The sequence below is a fragment of the Notolepis coatsorum genome, assembly GCF_963971535.1.
Source record: "Notolepis coatsorum genome assembly, chromosome: 2".
Classification (NCBI taxonomy): Eukaryota; Metazoa; Chordata; class Actinopteri; order Aulopiformes; family Paralepididae; genus Notolepis; species Notolepis coatsorum.
In genome coordinates this window covers 74,550,904-74,564,281 of record NC_140166.1, presented here as the reverse complement: position 1 = coordinate 74,564,281, position 13,378 = coordinate 74,550,904, and the positions used below count along the sequence as shown (strand labels likewise).

The following is a 13,378-nucleotide window of genomic DNA, read 5'->3' as shown; positions in this document are numbered from 1 at the left end:
CCTCCCCATTTAGAACCACACACACTCTCACATACTCCCACCGTGTTAATGGGAAATAGAAGTAGAAATCGCCTGTGCATCTGTCTGACCATTGATAATAAAACTCATCAAAGAACGTTCCTGCCTCCCGTGTCCTGACTAGACACCCCGTGTTGTTGACTACATTTCCTAACCACCAAGAGCTTCACTACAAATGGTCCTTCGAACCGGATAGAGTCAACGATATGGCAACCAGTCAAGGAGGGATGAGCCTCCCCGCTTCACCATCCGTGCGCCCCAGACGCACCGTGCAGCGCCCGAGATGGCTAGACGACTACCTAGTGGACAGTACACGCCAGCGTGACATAGAGCAGCTGCGCAGGCATGAAGAGGATAAAGCACAGCCCAGTCCCGCTAGAAGCACATCCCCCATGCCACCAATGCAGAATGTGCACGAAGCAATAATGCACCAAGTTCTGGAGACTGCGCGGCAACAGAGTGAGACGGCTCTGGAGAATGCACGCAGCGCGCGGCAACAGAGTGAGACGGCTCAGAAGCAAACCGAGCTTTTGGAGCTTGTTCTGCAGCACCATTCCTCCCGATCCTCAGCTCAGTCATCAAGGAGGTCATCACGGCATCAGACTCCAGTTCGCCAACTCCACCCAGAAAGAGTAGGCGAAACGCAGGTCTCCCCTGCCCGTGCACCTCACTACTCCCCAGCCGAGGATCACCCAAGTATAGCTGCAGTGGAGCTTGTTCTGCAGCTCCATTCCCCCCGACCCTCAGCTCAGTCGTCAAGGAGGTCATCACGGCAACAGACTCCAGTCCGCCAACTCCACCCAGAAAGAGTAGGCGAACCGCAGTTCTCCCCTGCCCGTGCACCTCACTACTCCCCAGCCGAGGATCACCTAAGTATGGCTGCAGAACTAACCGACCAGCTAGAAGATTTGAGTATCCACGAGCCAGAGTGGACACTTCCCCCACCTCTCAGCCGAGCCACTCACCCCCTCCAACGCGCAATTGAAGTACCCCACGGCTTTCAGGCTTGCAAGCAGGAGAACCAACAGAACCAAGGCTCCTCTCGTCAGCCCAGCCAGCCCAATAGGCCAACCCAGAACCTGCCGCAATCAGAGGGCCTGGCAAGAAGCGGACCCTCATACTGGCCACCGACCTCCTACCCGAACCCACGAAGCACATCCAATGTGGCTCCGCCTAGCCGCAAGTACGAGGAAAGGAACGAGCCTCAGCAGAGTTACCCGCCACCAACCTGGGCGACACCTCAGGTCATGCAGCAGCCCATGCATCAGCACCTGCCTCAGTCTGCACACCAGTCAGCACATCAAGCTCCGTATGTGCCCTACCTCGCCTACCAAGGGAACCCAGTCATAGCGAGACCGTATCCCTCCACAGTATACCAGCATGCACCCCCCAATATAGAAGGTCCAACATTCCCGGACTTTAACAAGGAGGATAGAGCCCAATACGTGGAACTACGCCTTTCCCTCAGTACACTCCTCAATCCTTCTCATTCCGAGCACTACAAGTATGCCATTCTGCTGAAGCATATAAAGGTGCCGCGTGCCCACCGCCTGGTGCTGGCTTACGCAGAGTCAAGTATGCCCTACTCGGAAGCTCTGAGGGCACTGGACGAGCGATACGGACGCCCATACCAGTTTGCTCTGAAGGAGATAGAGGACATGGAACCACCCATTCGAGACGATAGAGCCCTCGACGAATTCGCCATCAGAGTGCAGTCGCTAGTCGGGATGCTGAGGTCCCTTCAAGGCGAAGGTCACGAGGAACTCCATTGTGGCTCAAACGTGAAGCGCCTCCTCAACAGGCTTCCCAAACACCAACAAGAGAGGTTCCGTCGTCAACAGTACAGGAAGAACCCAGACAAGACGAAGCTGTCCCTCACTGACTTCGCAGAGTGGCTGAGGGTAGAAGTCAGATGCCTGGACATTGAGCCCTCCCTTCATGCTCACAGTGAGAATGACAGGAGAGACCCCAAGTATCAGCCCAAGATAAAGGTCACTACGGTGATGCATGGTACAGAGTACAGACAACCCCCAAGATCCTCCACCCGAAAGGCCCTCCAAGGTATATCAACCTGTCCAGACCCAAGGGAAGGGTAAGATATACTGCCCCTACTGCGAGTCAGAACACTACCTCAGCCAATGCGAACGCTTCGCTAAGCTGACCAGAGGGGAGATAGTGGACTGGATCAAAGCCAAGAGAAGGTGTTGGAGATGCGGTCGTCCTCACCTAGCCTCTGCCTGCGACCTGAAGAAGCCGTGTCGACTCTGTAAGTCCAAACACCTCTCCGTCCTGCATGAGGTTAACCAGAGGAGTGGGAACGAGCCCACCATCACCTCAACAGCAGAGACTCACTACCTGGATCAGCCAAACGGATACAACCGAGTGCTCCTGAAGATCGTCAGAGTCAACCTGCACTACATGGACAGAGTCTTCAACACCTACGCAGTGCTGGATGATGGCTCAGAGAGAACCATCCTGCTCGCTTCAGCAGCACGCCACCTGGGAATACAGGGTCAAGCGGAAGACTTGACCCTTCGCACTATCCGCCAAGACGTCAAGACCTTGTCAGGCTCACGTGTCTCCTTCGCCATCGCCCCAGTATCCGAACCAAGGAAAAGGTTCCCTATTCAAGGTGCCTTCACCGGTGAACAGCTAGGTCTGTCTCAGTACAGCTACCCAGTCACCCAGCTCCAGGAGAAGTATCGCCATCTGCGAGGCTTGGTGATTCCACCAATCGACGGAGCTCAGCCAACCCTCCTGATTGGATCTGATCACGCCAACCTGATCGTACCGATCGAGCCGGTGCATCTGGGGCCCCACGGTGGCCCTGCGGCAGTCAAGACTAACCTCGGCTGGACACTCCAAGGCCCAGCAAAGTACATGCAGCAACAGCTTCAGACCACACAGTGCTTCTTCACTGCTGCTTCCTCCCCGGCTGCCGAGCTATTCAGCCAGGTCGAACGGCTGTGGCAGCTGGATACACTGCCTTTCAAGAGCGAGAGGTTAGTGAACAGATCCAAACAGGACAAGTACTCAGCGGAGCTGTTGGAGGCCGAGACCACCCGTGTAGAGGTCAACGGAGTGCAGCGGTATGCCACCCCCCTCCTACGAGTCCAAACCATGCCCAAGCTGCAAGTTTCAAGGGAAGCTGTAATGAAGAACCCACGGAACACAGAGGAGAGACAAGCCCCTACTGAGGTTCCTCTGGAGGAACCTAAAGACAGACGAACCACCATCAGTGTACCAGTGGGAGGTCCTGCCCTTTGGGACACATGCAGCCCCTGCTGTGCAACCTTTGCCCTCCAGAAACATGTCATCGAGTCTAGCCAACCAGCAGAGGATGTTCGCCACAGTGTAGAACAGTGTTTCTATGTGGATAACTGTCTGCAGAGTCTGCCCACCAAAGAAGAGGCAAGCAGCCTCGTGAACAAGCTGAGAGCCCTCCTAGCCACAGGCGGCTTCGAGATCCGCCAGTGGGCCAGCAACCAGCCAGAGGTGATCGGCAACCTGCCCAAAGAGGCCAAGGCAGATAGCAGTGAGAGATGGGTCTCCCAGACCCATGGGGAAGCTCACGAAATGACACTAGGACTCAGTTGGCACTTCATGGAGGACACGCTCCACTACAGACATCGCCCAGTTGCCCCAAGCCAGACAACTATGAGAAAGATACTAGCAAGCCAGTACGACCCCCTGGGTTGCATCCTGCCCTTCACCACAAGGGCCAAAGTTCTGGTCCAGAAACTGTGGGACACAGACCGCGACTGGGATGACCCACACTTACCTGCCGATCTCCTGCAACCCTGGACCACAGGGGAAGAAGAGCTCCCACAGCCCCGAACAGTCAGCCTCTCACGGTGCTACTTCCTCATGGGGCGGCCCGACTCCTCACTCCCTCCAGTGGTGTACCCTGAATCCGAAATCCTCAGCCGGAGAAGATGGCGACACAGTCAGGTGTTAGCCGACCAGTTCTGGACCCACTTCCTGCATAACTACTTACCCTCCTTGCAGTCCAGGCAGAAATGGGTGAAGGACACAGAGAACCTCACTGTCGGCACGGTGGTGATGGTGATTGACCAGAGGCTACCTAGAGCACTGTGGCCTGTAGGACGGGTCACGAAGACCATCAGGAGTGCCGACGGGAAGGTGCGGTCTGCAGAGGTGCAGGTGGACGATAGGACCTACACCAGACCAGTGGCCAAGCTTATTGAGTTACCAGCCATCCCAGAGGACGCCCCGACAACGACTCCGGAAGACAGTTGAGCCTTTCCATGAACTAATCCACACCGTGGATTAGGGGGCGGCTGTACAAAAGGCCCAAGGACTGGGCTGACATAAGGACTGTGGGGTGCTGTGCTGCTGTTCTGCTGTTCTGCAGCGGGACGCCTCTCAGTCAGACATAAAGGCTGTGGGGGGCTGCTCTGCTGTTCTGCAGCAGGATGCCTCAGACATGTCTAGACATGTCTGTCGATAGCCAGCATCCATATATACTAGTGGGCTTAGAGATTCCTTCAGTTCATGTGTGCGTCCCTGATCACAAGTAAGTGTTAAATATGTGTATGATGAGGACGCTTAGTTATTGTTGGTGATTTATATGGTTAAGGCCTATAGTACTAATGTTATAATTCTACCAGCTGTTTAGGAAGCAATTTACCAGTATGTTTATAGTGATAATCTAGCCTATTGGGTATAATCTATGTTGTTGAGTATAGTATCTAGTATCTGTTTAGCACAGTTTATCCCTGTAACTAGTATAGGTAAAGCACTGCTTATCCCCATTGGTAGTTCCACTCGTGAGGTTTATGTTACTTGCAGCAACAGTATATTGTATAGTATATAACAGACTGATTAATGAGTACTAGTAACGCTGATGTCTTTGTTTCCTCCCCATTTAGAACCACACACACTCTCACATACTCCCACCGTGTTAATGGGAAATAGAAGTAGAAATCGCCTGTGCATCTGTCTGACCATTGATAATAAAACTCATCAAAGAACGTTCCTGCCTCCCGTGTCCTGACTAGACACCCCGTGTTGTTGACTACATTTCCTAACCACCAAGAGCTTCACTACAACTAGTGTGATATTATATCTTGACTGAACTTTGTAATGACACTGTCACTATGGCTACTGGTTCATTAAAAGTTAAAGAGTTTCAGAATTCTGAAGGAAACATCTAAAAAAAAAAACACTCAAACTCATACTACTCCATCTGGAGGGGATCATAATAATCCAATTTGCTGCTAAATGGGTGTTGTTTCAACCCATTCAAAAGGCACCCAAACATCTCTGGAAGCAGGCTGTCCATGCTCTCTCACACACAGAGCAGTGCAGTGTTACCTGGTGGTAGTGTCTCCAGACTGTGTGTCTTGTCGTCAGAGCTGTGGGCCTGGTTTCTACTGGATGAATCGCTGGCACTCCACTCATCCTGAAAAACACACACAAAAGAAAAAACAAACATGAACATATAGCCTCCACTTACTACGCTGGGTCCTCCTGCTTCCCTGAAAGACACGCCCCGCAACATCTCCCTCGACTAAACTCTGTTCTGGTTTAAAATGGATTCCTCAAGAGACTCGTTACTTACTTGTTAGTGCAAAATGTCTAATTTCTTCAAATCTTTTCAGCATTTTAGGGCTGTGACCCAAATGTTCTGAAGCCTCAATTGCTGCTATGGTAATCAACGTCAAAATCACTACTTGAATGTTTTTTTTTTTTTTTTTTACTCCAAGAAATGTGCCTACATCAGCATAAGACATAGCTGCTTATAGAAATAATAAGCCAACATTAACACTATGGTTGTCGAAAACGTAGAACTACGTTTCTGTCGCCCAATCGTTGAGTGCCGGTCTAAACCACATTGCATGCTTGCATGAGGAAGGATAATAATGATGATCTAGCGTTGATTTCAGGAAGATTCGATAATCAGGCGAAAAATGACAACGTGTTTATTGAATTACACAAAAACGCTGTTTTCGTGTCTTTTCCCTGGAATTACTCAGAAGCACCCAAACTATATTCATATTCAAAACGGTATAAAACGGAAATGTACTTATGAAAGAATTATCTGTTTTTTGCACGTTGACTGGAAGCAACTCACTGACACTCGACGACGTTATTAGACCCATAGCTATCTATACTATAAAATATAGGTTTAGCTCTACAAACTACAACTATGTTTACATGGGGTTAATGGACGGCAAGGCCAGGTCACTTCCCGGAAGGGGCGTGGCACTCAATGTGTTAATATAAATTAAATAAAAATAAGACAAAGAACTTTCAGAAAAAAGAAAAGAAAAAGAAAAAAAAACCTAGGCTATTTAACACATTTACCGACCACATTGAAACTTTTGTGTAAGAAGAATTAAGCTCAGAATATGGAATGATAATTAATTACTACTGAAGCTTCGGAACCCCAAAAAATGGTAATGGGGTTCTGGACAGCCCTACGCGTAATATACTGTATATGTAGGGTTGGGTTCCGTTAGCCAGTTACATTTTGGAACACGTTCCCAGTTGATAAAATAATATGCTAAGCTCTGAGTCTGTTAAGCGGACACTAACGTGGTGCAGAGAACACAACCTCATACTCAATGAAAGCAAGACCGTTGAACTCATCATTGACTTTCGGAAAACCACACCCACTAAAACACCCATGCTCATCAATAATCAACCCATTTCAGCCACAGACACATTCAAATACTTAGGAACATACATCAGCAATAAACTAAACTGGGATCATCACACCACTCATCTACTCAAAACAGCCAATCAAAGACTATTTCATTTGAGACAACTCAAGAAGTATAAGGTTAGGAAGAACTTAATGATACAATTCTACACAGCCATAATACAAAACATTATTTCACTATCCATCACTGTATGGTACGGCAACACACCCAAACACACACTACACAGACTAGACAGGATCATTATAAGGGCATCCAAAATCATCAACTGCAAACTCCCCACCCTGGACTCCATACACAAACATCACACCATCACACGCGCACACAAAATCATTAGTGACCCCCTGCACCCAGCTCATCACCTCTTCCAACACCTCCCCTCTGGTAGGAGGTTCAGGTCACTGGGTAGTCGCACGGTTAAGTTCAACAACAGTTTCTTTCCCAAGGCCATACAACTGCTCAACTCCAACTCCTCCTAAATTTACCCCCTGCTGTTATGTTTCTTCTGGTCTAGGTTACATTGAACTGTCATCTATAGTTTTTCGTACTGTACTGTTTCTGTCATGTATTTGTTCTAGGTGGTGTTTTCTGTACTGTACTGTTCCATGTGTCTTTTTATGTTTTTGTGGTGTATTGTCGCAGCTACCACCTGCACCGTGCTTGAATTCCACCGGCTTAGCCGTGTGGCAATAAAAGGAACTTGAACTTGAACTTGAAGCTTCTTCTATACCAAAGAAATTTAATTTAATTTTATAAAATCTTTATAACGACCTAAAAAAGATCCAATAATGGATTTGAAAGGATTTGAAGTCCGTACGCAGATTCAATACTGGATTCAGATTTCATCAAATGCTTTCAAAACTCCAACCTTATAAATTATGTCAACCAGGACAAACCTATACAGACGCTCTGGACAACATGTTTGACTTGCAGTCCGAGCGGGTGTCTCAGCCACAGGGCATCGAAACAAGTCACACTTTTTGTCCATTTCTTTCCATCTTAACAAGATTCCTAGTTTTTGCTAAATGTATCGCTAATTTAATCGCGTTATTTGGATTCAAATCGATTATCATCAGGTTTACAGATCGATGCCGTTACATTGCCATTATTCATATGGCCTCCTGAGTGGATGCATCAGTCCAGCAGCACGGCTAAAGTGTAAAAATGTGTTTCTCTTCTTCCTCACATCCCGTTTTCCCAGTCATCTCCTTTCCCCCGTCGAAAGTAACCTTCTCCTCACATCTCTTTCTCCTTTCAGACCCAATAAGGAAATAAGGATATATCGTCATATTTCCTCTTGAGGCATGTTATCGATAAAGTTATTCAAATATTCAAATATATATATATATTTTTGACAATCCCATTTTACGGCAATAAAGACTATTCAAATGAGGTGAACAGGCTGAAAATGTTATTAGCTTATTAGATAAAACAGATGATGTATATATATTTTTATTGCAGATGGAAATGGACTGCATTTACATAGCGCTTTTATCCTTCTTCTTAAGCTTCTTACAACTTATGCCTCAGACATTCACACACCGATGGCAGCGGCAAGGTGCTTATCGGGAGCAGTTAGGGGTAAGTGTCTTGCTCAAGGACACTTCGCTCTACCCCGTGAGCCACTCTGGTAACAAAGTTTTCCATCAGGGACATGATTAATAGTTAATCTCTTTAGCCACCCCCTTGGTTTAGATGACAGATGGAGAAATGAGAGACCTATAGAAGAGAACGAGAGGAGAATCGACGATACGGTTGTAAATTTAAATTCACTGTACGTTACACCCCTACCCTACCCTAGTATAAACTACATACATAAGGAACGGTTCAAATGAGCATCTCAATCCTCCAACCTGTCACTGTACCACCCAGTTCCTACACACACAGTCATTTTATGGGTAGCATAGTTTCATTTAGAGAGCAGACGGGCTTTGGGAGATAATGATAACCAGGCAGCGCTCCAGGCGATTATAAATGTGATTTATCAGCAGAAGAAGGCATAATGTGATGGGCTAACGACAGTCCAGATGTTGGGAAACCTTTTTCCTTTTTTTCAATGTAATTAAAAAAACATGAATGGTTGCTAGTTTTTGGCTCAACAGCCTCTCAGGCATGACGGCCTCTGGCTGCATCTCAATGCCTCTCTACCACTCTCTCTAACACACACATACACTCTCTCTACCACACACATACACTCTCTCTAACACACACATACACTCTCTCTACCACACACATACACTCTCTCTAACACACACATACACTCTCTCTACCACACACATACACTCTCTCTAACACACACATACACTCTCTCTAACACACACATACACTCTCTCTAACACACACATACACTCTCTCTAACACACACATACACTCTCTCTAACACACACATACACTCTCTCTAACACACACATACACTCTCTCTAACACACACATACACTCTCTCTAACACACACATACACTCTCTCTAACACACACATACACTCTCTCTAACACACACATACACTCTCTCTACCACACACACATACACATACACTCTCTCTAACACACACATACACTCTCTCTAACACACACATACACTCTCTCTAACACACACATACACTCTCTCTAACACACACACATACACTCTCTCTAACACACACACACATACACTCTCTCTACCACACACACATACACTCTCTCTAACACACACACATACACTCTCTATAACACACACATACACTCTCTCTAACACACACATACACTCTCTCGAACACACACATACACTCTCTCTCTAACACAAACATACACTCTCTCTCACACACATACACTCTCTCGAACACACACATACACTCTCTCGAACACACACATACACTCTCTCTAACACACACATACACTCTCTCTAACACACACATACACTCTCTAACACACACATACACTCTCTAACACACACATACACTCTCTCGAACACACACATACACTCTCTCTAACACAAACATACACTCTCTCTCACACACATACACTCTCTCGAACACACACATACACTCTCTCTAACACACACATACACTCTCTAACACACACATACACTCTCTCGAACACACACATACACTCTCTCTAACACAAACATACACTCTCTCTCACACACATACACTCTCTCGAACACACACATACACTCTCTCGAACACACACATACACTCTCTCGAACACACACATACACTCTCTCTCTAACACAAACATACACTCTCTCTCACACACATACACTCTCTCGAACACACACATACACTCTCTCGAACACACACATACACTCTCTCTAACACAAACATACACTCTCTCACACACATACACTCTCTCTAACACACATACACTCTCTCTATCACACACATACACTCTCTCTAACACACACATACACTCTCTCTACCACACACATACACTCTCTCTAACACACACATACACTCTCTCTAACACACACATACACATACACACTCTAACACACATACACACTCTCTAACACACACATACACACTCTAACACACATACACTCTAACACACACATACACTCTCTCTAACACACACATACACTCTCTCGAACACACACATACACTCTCTCTAACACACACACACTCTTAACACACACACATACACTCTCCAACACACACATACACTCTCTAACATACAAATGATACACACAGAAGCCACACATTAATAGATAGCATGCACACACAGTGAACACACATGCATTCAGAACTGTGCTGCTAGGATCCTGATGAGAGTGCGGAAATATGATCACATCACACCCATACTCCATTCCCTACACTGGCTCCCTGTCTCCTCCAGGATTGAATACAAGGTCTGGTCTCCCTCCTCACCCATCAGTGCATCCACAGCAACGCCCCCTCCTATCTGAAGGAGCTCATCGCTCCCCCGACCTCCACCCGCTCCCTCCGCTCTGGACACTCAAACACACTCACACCCATGGACACACCTCGGCACCATGGGTGACCGGGCCTTCTGCTCCGCTGCTCCTCAGCTGTGGAATGCCCTCCCCGACCATCTGAGAGCACCACAGTCCGTTGAGGTTTTTAAAAGGGGCCTAAAAACATTTCTTTTTAACAAGGCATTTGCCTGAATTATGCTTTTACTTTTTTTTTTTTTTTTTTTTTACTTCTATTCATTTTTATTATTATTATTATATATTTTTTTTATGTTCTTCCATTTCATTGGTTGTTTTATTCATTTTAATTGTTTTTATTCATTTAATTTTTTATCTTTATCTCCTGTAGCACTTTGAGATTTTCACAAATATAAAGTGCGGTACAAATTGAATTTATTATTATTATTATTATTATCTGAATCCATGTCTGCCTTTCAGTATAAGAAACATTGCAATATCAAAAAAAAAACTATTCGTTTAAATTTGTGAAAAGGCTTTTGGATGCCGAGATCAGAAAATGGTGGCACCGTCACATTCGGGGACCTCTGACCTTTGATTCTTCCACTCAGGGGTCAAATATTATAGAAGCTGTGTGTAATATTGTAATATAGTGTAGAGGTCTAAGCACTCGCCTACCACTGCAGAGATTCCCGCTGGCAGCGCTACCTTCGGCTTGGTCAGTCGTCCCTACGAACACAATGTTGTTAGTGACTCCTACAGCAACAGGTTCCCTGTAAGGCTGAGACGATATGCCATTTGGAAGAATCGATAAATCGGGACCAAATTATCGATAAATATCGATATTTTTATTAGTATTCAAAACAATTATAATAATTATGTTTTATTTTGCAGCAATTCTTTGTTGTTGCCGCCATCTTTAGTGTTACAGATTTCCCCATTCAAAACTACCACAGTGATCCTTCTCATTTTATAGTCGGTGGTCTCTGGATGTGATGGAGGAGTGCACTGCATATTGAATGCACAGTGCAGAGTTGCAATTCAACTGAATTTACATGAAATGGGGATGTTTTAACTAACCTAGTACTAGACCTAGTATGTTAGTATAGTATAAAAAACAATTTTTTAATTACATAATATGCAAAATAGACCACTTATTGATATCACGCAGTTATCGATAATTATCGATATATCGATAAGGGTTCTTAGCCTTAGTTCCCTGTTCATCTTCTCTAATGTGTAATTACCGAGAGGCAGATCAGGTTTGCTTATCAAGTACAAAAGTCAGGTAAAGGGGTGAGAAATGCTGACTGGACCAAATGTAAAGTGTGCACACATCTTTCTGACACACACACACGGCCGCATACACACATACACACACACACACGCAACAGGTGAGTCAAAACACTGTTGCTGCCAAAGTTGTTCCTTCTTCATAATGTTTCTCCTTCTCTACCAGCCCGGACCTTCACCACACCTTCTCCTCCCTCCCTCTTTTTAACAGTGTCGCGTTGGTAACTGTTTAGTCAGTGTGGCAGCAGGTCATGACACACAAACGCACGCACACACACGCACACACACACACACACACACACACACACACACACACACACACACACACACACACACACACACACACACACACACACACACACACACACACACACACACACACACACACACACACACACACACACACACACACACACACACACACACACACACACACACACACACACACACACACACACACACATACACACTTGACTCAGAGTCAGAGTAAGTAAATCAGAGATGTGTAATTATGGAGACACCTGTTTCAGTCTGACTGCAGTGGAATAGACCAGCTGGCTGGACTTGATGACAAACTCTGTCATGTAAAAGGGATAATCAACGAGTATAGGTGTGTGTTAAACGTGTGTTTAAGGCATGACGTGGCGGCGAAAAAGCGGAGGGTGGTTGCCTCTGCGAAGTGCCTTAAAACCGCTGTGATGTCATGATGGGTTTGAAGTGCCTTAGAACCGCTGTGATGTCATGATGGGTTTGAAGTGCCTTAGAACCGCTGTGATGTCATGATGGGTTTGAAGTGCCTTAAAACCGCTGTGATGTCATGATGGGTTTGAAGTGCCTTAGAACCGCTGTGATGTCATGATGGGTTTGAAGTGCCTTAGAACTGCTGTGATGTCATGATGGGTTTGAAGTGCCTTATAACCGCTATGATCTCATGATGGGTTTGAAGCAGCCAATAAGACACCTAGGGATTCCAGTGATCCTCTGGCATGTGGTGTCATTCACTGTAAACCATAAAGTAGGATTACACACAGAGAGAGAGAGAGAGAGAGAGAGAGAGAGAGAGAGAGAGAGAGAGAGAGAGAGAGAGAGAGAGAGAGAGAGAGAGAGAGAGAGAGAGAGAGAGAGAGGTAGAAGGGCTGTCCTCAACTGAACAAGTTCTTAAATAGGATTTAATACACAGGATTTTGTCGACTAATCGAATAGGCTACCTGTGAAATTGTGTTTCCACTCCGCTAATGTGCATATAAAAGCAGTTGCCTCTTAAAATAGTGCTCATTATAGACCAAGGCATATTGGTGAATACGATTGTGATGTGAGAGTTATACACGTTTTTGTATGATCATTTTGCGATAATGACTAATGACTAACAAGTCATCCAGCATGAAAAACAAAAGACAAATTGAAAAAAATAAGAAAATGTATCGTTGGCCAACGCTAACAAACAATGACTAATAGACCAGTAGTACCATCTATCCACTACTAGGGCTGACCCCGATTAGTCGACTAATCGATCGAA

The 13,378-nt window shown here is 46.0% G+C and overlaps 1 protein-coding gene across 1 annotated transcript in view; it reads right to left on the bottom strand.

Annotated features, from left to right (window-relative positions):
* The window catches only part of galnt2 (UDP-N-acetyl-alpha-D-galactosamine:polypeptide N-acetylgalactosaminyltransferase 2), a 144,156-nt gene that overhangs the window by 80,407 nt on the left and 50,371 nt on the right, over positions 1-13,378 (bottom strand). The window contains 1 exon segment of the mRNA XM_084307288.1: positions 5,356-5,443. Coding sequence (XP_084163414.1) covers positions 5,356-5,443 — 88 coding nt within the window.